We start from the raw sequence: 13,588 nt of genomic DNA on the forward strand, positions 1-13,588 counted from the left end.
GGGTTCAGGCTTTGATCCAGGGTGTTCATTAAGAGGGAGGGAGGGAGAGAATCGAAGTAGGCTATCCAGACGGATGGCCATCGTAATGAGTGCGTCCAAGGAGAGGTTGTCGTCTCGACAGGCCAGTTCCATCTGGACCTCCTCGCGCAGACCTCTTCTGAATAGAGTACGAAGAACCGTCTCATTCCATCCGCTGTATGCTGCACTGTCTGGAAGGTGAGAGTGTACTCAGAGGCCGTCTGGTCCCCCTGCTGTAATTGGAGTAGCAGCTCACTCCCCTCTCTGCCCTGCGGTGGATGATCGAAGATACATTTGAACAGAGCCATGAACCCCTCATATGAATCTAGCTACTCCTCTTCTCTCTCCCAGACGACCGTGGCCCATTTTCAATGCACACCCAGTCAGCAGAGAAATAACCGTGGTAACCTAGTACCTCTCGGTGGTGGGAGTTCCCATCTGGTGCGCAAAGTAGAGGGAGGACTGAAGTAGGAAGCCACGGCATTTAGATGGGGTGCCATCATATTTATCCGGAAGGGGATCGCTGACCTGAGTGCATTGCTGAACGGGCTGTTAAGCTGGCTCGCTGGATCGACTGGTTGTAGACTATCCTCCGCTAGTTGACGGCAACGCCTCCCATCTATGTTTGAGATGTTGCACACTGCGAAGAACCTCTCCCATAGCCATCCCCAGTTGTGGCAGTTGGCCAGGGTGTTGGCAAAGAAGGTATCCCTGCTCGTCGATCGTCTGGCAGATACTCCTGCTGCTTCCATTGTTTTAGTCAGTATTCTGTAAAGACATTGAGAGTCAAGAAGCAGGTGGTACATTTAATAAATCAACAAACATGGAACAAGACAACATAGTAGTGGCATCTTAACATAGACACAAAACAGTACTGACTGGGGAAAGAACATAAGGGTGTGCCAGATATAGGGGAGGTGATAAGTGAGGTAACGGAGTCCAGATGTGCATCATGATGAAGTGCAGATGCACGTAATGATTGGTGCCAGGTGTGCGTAATGATGGATGCCAGGACCGGTGGTTAGTAAACGTACACCGGAGGGGAGGAGAGGGAGTAGACGTGACACATAGAGTGGCAAGACAAGTATGTGAACCCTTTGGAAATACCTGGATTTCTATTGGTCATAAAATTTGATCTGATCTTCACAACAATAGGCAAACACAGTCTGCTTAAACTAATGACACACAAACAATTATAAGTTTTCATGTCTTTATTGAACACACCTTGTAAACATTAACAGTGCAGTGTGGAAGATGGTCTTGTTATGCTGCTGGAAATGTGATTGTTTAAAAATGTGAGAATTAAATATCTAAGCCAGCATATTATGGTCTTGGTAGTCACAATGGTGTAAAAAGGTTATTAGTGTGAATTAATGTGAGTAGGAAAATTGAAGGATTCTTACATATTCCTTCTCTGTCTGGTCTCTCAACGAGGGGTATTTTTGAATGAGCGCTGTGCACACATTAATGTATTGCCGGGTAGTGGGGTACCTAAGCAAATGAGAAACATGCAACATTACATTTAGACTAACAATTCTGTTTTTAATACAAATTACATTGATTGATGGTGTTGATTATCATCATGTAAAAGTTGAGTATGTGCTATGCTATCTATCAGCTGCAGTGATTATGACAACAGTATGAAGGAGACTATGGAGGACAGAGACAAGTAAAGGTGTGACACACACACACACAAGCATTATGATTCATAATTGAGGAACTTATATCATGAACATTAAGCTAAGATTAGTATACTACATAACTATACTCACCAAGTGTAGGTACACATGAAGTAGAACAACACCTGCACAATCTGAGACCTCCACTTCGAGCGCACAGTAGGGCGATGGAGATCAATAAGTGCATCGACGACGTCGTCCCCACAGCGACCATATGGACATATCCCAACCAGAAGCCATGGATTACAGGCACCATCTGCACCGAGCTAAAGGCTAGAGCTGCCGCTTTTAAGGAGTGGGACACTAATCCGGACTCTTATAAGGAATCCTGCTATGCCCTCAGATGAACCATCAAACAGGCAAAGCGTCAATACAGGACTAAGATTGAATCCTACTACACCGGCTCTGACGCTCGTCGGATGTGGCAGGGCTTACAAACTATTACGGACTACAAAGGGAAACCCAGTCATGAGCTACCCAGTGACTCGAGCCTAACAGATGAGCTACATGCCTTTTATGCTTGCTTCGAGGCAAGCAACACTGAAGCATGCATGAGAGCACCAGCTGTTCCAGACGACTGTGTGATCCCGCTCTCCGAATCCTTTAAACAGGTCAACATTCATAAGGCTGGAGGGCCCAACGGATTATAAGGACGTGTACTCAGAGCATGCGCGGACCAACAGGCAAGTGTCTTCACTGACATTTTAAACCTCTCCCTGATCGAGTCTGTAATACCTACATGTTTCAAGCAGACCACCATAGTCCCTGTGTCCAAGAAAGTGAAGGTAACCTGCCTAAATTACTACCTCCCTGTATCAATCACGTCGATAGCGATGAAGTGCTTTGAAAGTCTGGTCATGTCTCACATCAACACCATCATCCCCTAAACCCTAGACCAACTAAAATTCGCATACAGCCCCAACAGATCCTCAGATGACGCAATCTCAATCGCACTCCACACTGCCCTTTCCCACCTGAACAAAAGGAACACCTACCGCATGTGAGTGTTGTGGACAAATTCCTACACAGGGACACTCAAATTCAATCTTAAATGAATCATTGTTTATTGTCAATGTGCTGGAGAAGTTCCAACCACCATAGTACACATGTCAATTAGGAGCTCTCCCCGGGCAGACCCAGCAGTTGTCTTACATACAGCTATACACAGAAAAGTTACATTCACATGATTTAGCCTAATTAATTAATCATTACCGTTTTGTTTCATTTATGTGACCGAACAATACTGTTTCATAACATGTGACAGACATCACGAGGCTTCTCCTCTCTAAACTGAGACCTTAACTGAGATATCTTTAGTTTGTTCTCAAAACAAGGTCTGGGGATATTTCCAAATTGCAGCTACTGATAAGAGAAGGATTTGTTCAGTTAGCCACTTGCCTGAACACATAAATTGATTTATAGAACAGTACATGAATAGAACACAGCAATTAGTTATAAGAAAAGCACAAACATTAAAATTCCCACTACATGAGAATGCTGTTCATTGACAACAGCTCAATGTTCAACACCATAGTGCCCACAAAGCTCATCACTAAGCTAAGGACTCTGGGACTAAACACATCCCTCTGCAACAAACTGCTCGGCCTCCCACCATAAGGCACTACAGAGGGTAGTGCGTACGGCCCAGTACATCAAGCTTCCTGCCATCTAGGACCTATAGTACCAGCTTCATGAGGAATTATTTTCCAAAAGTCTTGAAAGATTTCCCACATATGCTAAGCACTTGTTGGCAGCTTTTCCTTCACTCTGTGGTCCAACTCATCCCAAACCATCTCAATTGGGTTGAAGTCGGGTGATTGTGTAGGCCAAGTCATCTGATGCAGCACTCAATCCCTCTCCTTCTTCGTCAAATAGCCCTTACACATCCTAGACGTGTGTTTTGGGTCATTGTCCTGTTGAAAAACAAATAATAGTCCCAGTAAGTGGCAACCAGATAGGATTGCGTATCACTGCAGAATGCTGTGGTATCCATGCTGGTTAAGTGTGCCTTCAATTCTAAATAAATCACAGACAGTGTCACCAGCAAAGCACCCCCCCACCTCCTCCTTCATGGTGGGAACCACACATGTGGAGATCATCTGTTCGCCTACTCTGTGTCTCACAAAGACATGGCTGTTGGAACCAAATATCTCAAATTTTGACTCATCAGACCAAAGAACATATTTACACCGGTCTAATGTCCATTGCTCGTGTTTCTTGGCCCAAGCAAGTCCCTTCTTCTTATTGGTGTCCTTTGGTAGTTTCAATGACAAACTCATTTGAATTAGATCAGATAGGTGTGTTGTAACTGTTGCCACATAATGACATTAGGATACTGTATGTTAAAAGCACTGTGTGAGTATCCCTTGCCAACAGACAAAGAGCTATCATTGGTTCACCAATCATGGCGTTGATTGGCTTAGCTTCAGTAACAAGGCATGATGTATAACGAAACAATTTCTTGTAGGGGAGAATGTTTCTTTGGTTCCTTTAGGCGACGTCCTGACAACTGATACACAGGGGATGTTCTTGCAGCTTTCCCATGAAACTTGTCTGGAACATAAATATCATGTGTTCTGAGGACATGGCAACCATGTTCTGTGTATGTTTGGTGGGACGTTGATGGAATATTCTCCTAACCCACAGAAAACTGGACACATGAATGTTCTTGCAACGTTCCCATAAAACGTGTCTAAAACGTGTCTTCATATTGTATATTCTGAGAACATGGTAACCACATTCTGGGTACGTTCTGTTTTACATCAAGGGGAATGTTCCAACTCTAACGTCAAAATATCCTAAAAGGTTCTCAGAAGGTTTTTTCTAACATAGATAGAACGTTCCCCTAACTAACAGAAAGCTGCACACTCAAACATTAGGGGAACATTACGGGTAACATCACAAAAAATATCTTTCTCCCCTTGAGTTGTTAGCTGGGCAGTCATTAAAGCTGCAGGGAAGATTACCCCATTAAAGGGAGGGCAGTAACAGTGTGACTGGCTTGAGAAGGTGAGTAGATGAAACACACAATCTGGCCGCTTTTATTACCGGGAGGAGAAGATATCTATCATGCAGTTTATGGTCCTATAAACCTTTGGTCTGTTCATGGGTCTTGTTCCTCCTCTTCTCTCTCTCTTCTCTCTCTCTCTCTCTCTCTCTCTCTCTCTCTCTCTCTCTCTCTCTCTCTCTTTATATATATATATTTAAATCGCTCTCCTCTCTCTCTATACAGTGGGGCAAACAAATATGTAGTTAGCCACCAATTGTGCAAGTTCTCCCACTAAAAAAGATGAGAGGCCTGTAATTTTCATCATAGGTACACTTCAACTATGACAGACAAAGTGAGAAAAATAAATCCAGAAAATCACATAGTAGGATTTTTAATGATTTTATTTGCAAATTATGGTGGAAAACCTGACGTGTAACTTCTTCTTTAAGAGGCTCCTCTGTCCTCCACTCGTTACCTGTATTAATGGCACCTGTTTGAACTTGTTATCTGTATAAAAGACACCTGTCCACAACCTCAAACAGTCACACTCCAAACTCCACTATGGCCAAGACCAAAGAGCTGTCAAAGGACACCAGAAACAAAAGTGTAGACCTGCACCAGGCTGGGACGACTGAATCTGCAATAGGTAAGCAGCTTGGTTTGAAGAAATCAACTATGGGAGCAATTATTAGGAAATGGAAGACATACAAGACCACTGATAATCTCCCTCGATCTGGGGCTCCATGCAAGATCTCACCCCGGGGGGACCTAGTGAATGACCTGCAGAGAGCTGGGACCAAAGTAACAAAGCCTACCATCAGTAACACACTACGCCGCCAGGGACTCAAATCCTGCAGTGCCAGACGTGTCCCCCTGCTTAAGCCAGTACATATCCAGGCCCGTCTGAAGTTGGCTAGAGAGCATTTGGATGATCCAGAAGAAGATTGGGAGAATGTCATATGGTCAGATGAAACCAAAATATAACTTTTTGGTAAAAACTCAACTCGTTGTGTTTGGAGGACAAAGAATGCTGAGTTGCATCCAAAGAACACCATACCTACTGTGAAGCATGGGGGTGGAAACATCATGCTTTGCGGCTGCTTTTCTGCAAAGGAACCAGGACGACTGATCCGTGTAAAGGAAAGAATGAATGGAGCCATGTATCATGAGATTTTGAGTGAAAACCTCCTTCCATCAGCAAGGGCATTGAAGATTAAATGTGGCTGGGTCATTCAGCATGACGATCCCAAACACACCGCCCGGGCAACGGAGAAGTGGCTTCGTGAGAAGCATTTCAAGGTCCTGGAGTGGCCTAGCCAGTCTCCAGATCTCAACCCCATAAGAAATCTTTGGAGGGAGTTGAAAGTCTGTGTTGCCCAGCAACAGCCCCAAAACAACACTGCTCTAGAGGAGATCTGTATGGAGGAATGGGCCAAAATACCAGCAACAGTGTGTGAAAACCTTGTGAAGACGTTTGACCTCTGTCCTTGCCAACAAAGGGTATATAACACAGTATTGAGATAAACTTTTATTATTGACCAAATACTTATTTTCCACCATAATTTGCAAATAAATTCATTAAAAATCCTACAATGTGATTTTCTGGATTTTTCTTCTCATCAGGTCCTTTGAGATTTTATCTCGGCTGCCATTTGAAACAGATTTGATCATTTCCAGACTTTCCAATTAGAAACCACCATTTCCCCTTTCCTGTCTTACCATTTGATTAGGATATATTAGGATCTCCATTAGCTGATGCCAATGGCAACAGCTAGTCTTACTGGGGCCCGACACATAACAAAAAAATACATTACAGGCAAAACAATTTACATACATTTAAAAACATTAACATGTAGTGTGTATGTGTGCATCTATCCGTTACACATACACTGACTTTATTTAAATAAAGGTTCAAATAAATAATATATAAAAAGTACAGTACATGTCAGTGCATACACACAACAAGTAGGTCACATGGGGGAGAGGCGTTGTGCCATGAGGTGTTGTTTTATTTGTTTATGAAACCAGGTTTGCTGTTCACTTGCACTATATAAGATGGAAGGGAGGTCCATACATTATTCGTAGTGAAATCAGGTGGATGCCTCATTACCCATTTGATGCTGTTGACTCCAGTCATTTTACCCTATAGGCCTACAGGCCAATGGATGTGTACTAGCCTGTGTGTATTGTCCACATGGTGGTTGTGTGATGTGAAGTGTGCAGTATGTCTGAGTATTGGTTCATACGGACCTTGAACAATGAATGGTGAGGAAGTTATTGGCAGACCAACCCATCCCTCAGACTATGTGTCGATTCCAGTTGTTCATTAACAGGTGAGTTAAGAAAGCAGGTGAGTTGTCGAATCTGAGCGGAACAAAGCAGGTGTGTAAATCCATACATCCTTGTTTTGAAACAAAGCAGTCGATCAATGAAAGATTTCACAGTAAGTAGTTAAATGAATGAAAAACGTTTGAGACATTCAGAGTTGTAAGTACATTTTTATAGGCTGTTTTTCACACACCAATTTTGTTTTCCAACTGGAAAAAGTAAATGTGCTGAATGGAATATATATTCCGTGAGAATATTGCGATATTTGGAATACAGAATAAAAGGGATGACAAGTAACTTTTTACTTTTTGGAATTATTAGAACATTTCTGGCAAATGGATTTTACCCACAGCTCAATGTCTTGTCATTGAACATCTTCTCAACACCATTGGTACCAGAACAGGTCATCTAGACTGGGAAATCCAAAGACTCTCCTTATGAAAAATAGGAACATTCATTAGCTTATACATTAAGTCCTCAGAATGGCTCATAGAGGTTGGTGGGTGTGTGTCTGCTGGATGGTGTTGATCGCAGGCCGATGCGAGGCGATATACCCTCACTGTCTGGATGGGATCATGATGAACGTAGTTCTGCTGGATGACGACATCTCTCCCTGGAGTATGACATTTGTCCGTAGCGCTGTGGAGAGTGCGATACAGCTCGACGCTGAACTCCCCTGTAAAAGCTGTCCAAACGGTAAATGTAATTATAATTTTAAAACTGTAAATTAATAGAGCATTTGCACAGGGCTGCTGGTTCAAGTCCCACCGTGGCTGAGCCCCCTTAATTGGTAGTGTACAATTATCACATATAGCAGACTATGAAAAACAAAATTGGTTTATAAGGATATCCTAGGCCTACATTGTGTTATAGATGTAAGGACCTTAGCCTAACCTAAATATTTTTAGCTTAATTTTTTGTGATTTAACTTATCTTATCAGCTCAGATTTGATGTTCTGCTGACTATCTGTGGGTCCGTAATCTTTGTGCCACCATTATGGTGTATTGATGTTTTCTTTTCCAAGGAGTGAAGCGAAACCTGACTGCAAACTTCCTTGGGCTCGAGACTAGTTTGTACAGCAAGAAAGGCTGCAAAAGCAGCACTTGTGAAGTGGTGGAGACCTTGAAGAACCTAACTGTGAGTGTTAACCAACTCTCTCTCACACACACACACACACACACACACACACACACACACACACACACACACACACACACACACACACACACACACACACACACACACACACACACACACACACACACACACACACACACACACACACACACACACACACACACACACACACACACACACACACACACACACATATCTAAGCTGCTTCTCCTTTGTTTCAGAAAACAGGCCAGGAGGGCTGGGTTTTGCTGGGGCCCACCTGTACCCATGCAACCTTTCAGATGGTTGAGTAAGTGTTGTGTTGCTGTGACACCCTTTCTCTTTTACTTCCTCTATATATATTGCCCACACCTTTATTCAACTTGTTTACTCTTGTAGTTACATTTTAATAACACAGTAATTTATTACATACTGTTGTGTCATTCTCCCACTCTCCCCTCAAATCAAATCAATTTTTTTTGTCACAAATACATGGTTAGCAGATGTTAATGCGAGTGTAGCGAAATGCTTGTGCTTCTAGTTCCGACAATGCACTGATAACCAACAAGTAATCTAACTAACAATTCCAAAACTACTGTCTTATACACAGTGTAAGGGGATAAAGAATATGTACATAAGGATATATGAATGAGTGATGGTACAGAGCAGCATACAGTAGATGGTATCGAGTACAGTATATACATATGAGATGAGTATGTAGACAAAGTAAACAAAGTGGCATAGTTAAAGTGGCTAGTGATACATGTATTACATAAGGATGCAGTCGATGATGTAGAGTACAGTATATACGTATGCATATGAGATGAATAATGTAGGGTAAGTAACATTATATAAGGTAGCATTGTTTAAAGTGGCTAGTGATATATTTACATAATTTCCCATCAATTCCCATTATTAAAGTGGCTGGAGTTGGGTCAGTGTCAATGACAGTGTGTTGGCAGCAGCCACTCAATGTTAGTGGTGGCTGTTTAACAGTCTGATGGCCTTGAGATAGAAGCTGTTTTTCAGTCTCTCGGTCCCAGCTTTGATGCACCTGTACTGACCTCGCCTTCTGGATGATAGCGGGGTGAACAGGCAGTGGTTCGGGTGGTTGATGTCCTTGATGATCTTTATGGCCTTCCTGTAACATCGGGTGGTGTAGGTGTCCTGGAGGGCAGGTAGTTTGCCCCCGGTGATGCATTGTGCAGACCTCACTACCCTCTGGAGAGCCTTACGGTTGAGGGCGGAGCAGTTGCCGTACCAGGCGGTGATACAGCCCGCCAGGATGCTCTCGATTGTGCATCTGTAGAAGTTTGTGAGTGCTTATGGTGACAAGCCGAATTTCTTCAGCCTCCTGAGGTTGAAGAGGCGCTGCTGCGCCTTCTTCACGATGCTGTCAGTGTGAGTGGACCAATTCAGTTTGTCTGTGATATGTATGCCGAGGAACTTAAAACTTGCTACCCTCTCCACTACTGTTCCATCGATGTGGATAGGGGGGTGTTCCCTCTGCTGTTTCCTGAAGTCCACAATCATCTCCTTAGTTTTGTTGACGTTGAGTGTGAGGTTATTTTCCTGACACCACACTCCGAGGGTCCTCACCTCCACCCTGTAGGCCGTCTCGTCGTTGTTGGTAATCAAGCCTACCACTGTTGTGTCGTCCGCAAACTTGATGATTGAGTTGGAGGCGTGCGTGGCCACGCAGTCGTGGGTGAACAGGGAGTACAGGAGAGGGCTCAGAACGCACCCTTGTGTGGCCCCCGTGTTGAGGATCAGCGGGGAGGAGATGTTGTTGCCTACCCTCACCACCTGGGGTCGGCCCGTCAGGAAGTCCTGTACCCAGTTGCACAGGGCGGGGTCGAGACCCAGGGTCTCGAGCTTGATGACGAGCTTGGAGGGTACTATGGTGTTGAATGTTGAGCTGTAGTCGATGAACAGCATTCCCACATAGGTATTCCTCTTGCCCAGGTGGGTTAGGGCAGTGTGCAGTGTGGTTGAGATTGCATCGTCTGTGGACCTATTTGGGCGGTAAGCAAATTGGAGTGGGTCTAGGGTGTCAGGTAGGGTGGAGGTGATATGGTCCTTGACTAGTCTCTCAAAGCACTTCATGATGACGGAAGTGAGTGCTACGGGGCGGTAGTCGTTTAGCTCAGTTACCTTAGCTTTCTTGGGAACAGGAACAATGGTGGCCCTCTTGAAGCATGTGGGAACAGCAGACTGGTATAGGGATTGATTGAATATGTCCGTAAACACACAGGCCAGCTGGTCTGCGCATGCTCTGAGGGCGCGGCTGGGGATGCCGTCTGGGCCTGCAGCCTTGCGAGGGTTAACACGTTTAAATGTCTTACTCACCTCGGCTGCAGTGAAGGAGAGACCGCATGTTTTCTTTGCAGGCCGTGTCAGTGGCACTGTATTGTCCTCAAAGCGGGCAAAAAAGTTATTTAGTCTGCCTGGGAGCAAGACATCCTGGTCCGTGACTGGGCTGGGTTTCTTCTTGTAGTCCGTGATTGACTGTAGACCCTGCCACATGCCTCTTGAGACTGAGCCGTTGAATTGAGATTCCACTTTGTCTCTGTACTGACGCTTAGCTTGTTTAATAGCCTTGCGGAGGGAATAGCTGCACTGTTTGTATTCAGTCATGTTGCCAGACACCTTGCCCTGATTAAAAGCAGTGGTTCGCGCTTTCAGTTTCACGCGAATGCTGCCATCAATCCACGGTTTCTGGTTAGGGAATGTTTTTATCGTTGCTATGGGAACGACATCTTCGACGCACGTTCTAATGAACTCGCACACCGAATCAGCGTATTCGTCAATATTTTTATCTGACGCAATACGAAACATGTCCCAGTCCACGTGATGGAAGCAGTCTTGGAGTGTGGAGTCAGCTTGGTCTGACCAGCGTTGGACAGACCTCAGCGTGGGAGCCTCTTGTTTGAGTTTCTGCCTGTAGGCAGGGATCAACAAAATGGAGTCGTGGTCAGCTTTTCCGAAAGGGGGGCGGGGCAGGGCCTTATATGCGTCGCGGAAGTTAGAGTAACAATGATCCAGGGTTTTACCAACCCTGGTTGCGCAATCGATATGCTGATAAAATTTAGGGAGTCTTGTTTTCAGATTAGCTTTGTTAAAAACCCCAGCTACAATGAATGCAGCCTCCGGATAAATGGTTTCCAGTTTGCAAAGAGTTAAATAAAGTTCGTTCAGAGCCATCGATGTGTCTGCTTGGGGGGGGATATATACGGCTGTGATTATAATCGAAGAGAATTCTCTTGGAAGATAATGCGGTCTACATTTGATTGTGAGGAATTCTAAATCAGGTGAACAGAAGGATTTGAGTTCCTGTATGTTTCCTTCATCACACTATGTCTCGTTAGTCATGAGGCATATGCCCCCGCCACTCTTCTTACCAGAAAGATGTTTGTTTCTGTCGGCGCGATGCGTGGAGAAACCCGTTGGCTGCACCACATCGGATAGCGTCTTCCCAGTAAGCCATGTTTCCGTGAAGCAGAGAACGTTGCAGTCTCTGATGTCCCTCTGGAATGCTACCCTTGCTCGGATTTTGTCAACCTTGTTGTCAAGAGACTGGACATTGGCAAGAAGAATGCTGGGGAGTGGTGCGCGATGTGCCCTTGTTCGGAGTCTGACCAGAAGACCGCTACGTTTCCCTCTTTTTCGGAGTCGTTTTCTTGGGTCGCTGCATGCGATCCATTCCGTTGTCCTGTTTATGTCGCGGAAAACATATTCTTGGTCGTACTGATGGTGAGTTGACGCTGATCTTATATTCAGTAGTTCTTCTCGACTGTATGTAATGAAACCTAAGATGACCTGGGGTACTAATGTAAGAAATAACACGTAAAAAAAAAAAAAAAAAACTGCATAGTTTCCTAGGAACGCGAAGCGAGGCTGCCATCTCTGTCGGCGCCGACGCCCCTGTGTGTGTCTGTCTGTCTTTCTGTCTCACATACCCTCCATCCCTCTGCCCATATCCCTCTCTCTCTCTCTCTCTCTCGCTGTCTCTCTCTCTCTCTCTCTCTCTCTCTCTCTCTCTCTCTCTCTCTCTCTCTCTCTCTCTCTCTCTCTCTCTCTCTCTCTCTGTCTCTCTCTCTCTCTCTCGCCGTCTCTCTCTCACTGTCTCTCTCTCTCTCTCTCCTCTCTCTCTCTCTCTCTCTCTCTCTCTCTCTCTCTCTCTCTCTCTCTCTCTCTCTCTCTCTCTCTCTCTCTCTCTCTCTCTCTCGCTGTCTCTCTCTCTGTCTCCATCCCTCTTTCTTTCTCTTTCTCTCCCTCTCCCTCCCTCAATCCCTCTCTCCCTCCCCTCTCAATGTTCCAGTCAAGAGGTTGGTCTGAAGCTCCTCATGCCCATCATCTCAGCAGGCAGCTTTGCTCTGTCATGTGACTACCAAGACAACCTGACCCGCATATTGCCCCCTGCACGCAAGATCTCCACATTCTTCACAAAATTCTGGGACTTCAAAAACAATATCAAACCCAAGTGGTCCACAGCCTTCCTCTATAAGAAGCAGGAGAACACTGAGGACTGCTTCTGGTGAGTGATTTCCTTGTGGGTCGCTTGTGAGACATTTGTGAGCTGTTTGTGAGTTTCCTTTGAGTTGCTTTTGAGTCACTTGTGTCCTGACTTGTCAGTTCTGTAGGTGTAATATGCTGGAAAAGGGTGAAGGTGGATATTACCTGACAAGTGATTCCGTAGGCTCATGGACGATTTGATGACTGAGAATATTTATTTGTGTATATTATATTTGCTTAGATGTGATGTTGATACTGATGCCATTGTATTTCCCCATCCCTCCTCAGGTACATCAATGCACTTGGTACAGGCTCAGCCCACTTTTCCTTACATGTCAAAAATACCCAAGTTATAACCAAAGCGGAAGACCTTAGAATGGAATTAAACTCCAAAAAGAGGACAAGCAATTGTAAGTAAACCCACATCATCTCACTCCTTTCACAAATCTGGAGGATTGGCAGATAGATAGCCCACCAGGGGGAAGGCCAGCAATGGAGTGTCCAGAACATTTTGAATGGGGTGGACAAGGTGGGGCACAGACCCAGTTTAGGGTGGCCATAACATTTGCAAGGTGGATTTTTTGTATGTAATTATGATGGTTCAACGCATTACATGCTTCAGCTTAGCGTTGGTACATTTTACAGGTAAAATAAATCATGAGTCAATTCCAAAAGTCTTGTTACAGTGTTTGCATTCAAGGTCAGGGTTTTATAAAAGGGTATTAGCATTCAGCAGTAAATTCACTTGAAAGTGCCATCACAAGTGCAAGTGACACTGTGACATTCGGGGGCTGTCTATTTTTCTAACTGGACCTTCTACATTACATTACATTACATTTAAGTCATTTAGCAGACGCTCTTATCCAGAGCGACTTACAAATTGGTGCATTCACCTTATGACATCCAGTGGAACAGCCACTTTACAATAGTGCATCTAAATCT

At 44.6% G+C, this 13,588-nt stretch overlaps 1 protein-coding gene across 1 annotated transcript in view; it reads left to right on the forward strand.

The window, feature by feature from the left end:
* Nucleotides 1-7,025: 7,025 nt before the first annotated feature.
* Nucleotides 7,026-13,588, forward strand: part of LOC124040155 (heat-stable enterotoxin receptor-like) — a 28,721-nt gene continuing 22,158 nt past the window's right edge. The window contains exons 1-5 of the mRNA XM_046357060.1: nt 7,026-7,710; nt 8,040-8,152; nt 8,374-8,441; nt 12,453-12,668; nt 12,935-13,056. Of these exons, the coding sequence (XP_046213016.1) occupies nt 7,497-7,710; nt 8,040-8,152; nt 8,374-8,441; nt 12,453-12,668; nt 12,935-13,056 (733 nt within the window). The 5' untranslated portion in view covers nt 7,026-7,496. The remainder of the gene's footprint in view (nt 7,711-8,039; nt 8,153-8,373; nt 8,442-12,452; nt 12,669-12,934; nt 13,057-13,588) is intronic.

The sequence above is a fragment of the Oncorhynchus gorbuscha genome, linkage group LG07 (genome assembly GCF_021184085.1).
Source record: "Oncorhynchus gorbuscha isolate QuinsamMale2020 ecotype Even-year linkage group LG07, OgorEven_v1.0, whole genome shotgun sequence".
Lineage (NCBI taxonomy): Eukaryota > Metazoa > Chordata > Actinopteri > Salmoniformes > Salmonidae > Oncorhynchus > Oncorhynchus gorbuscha.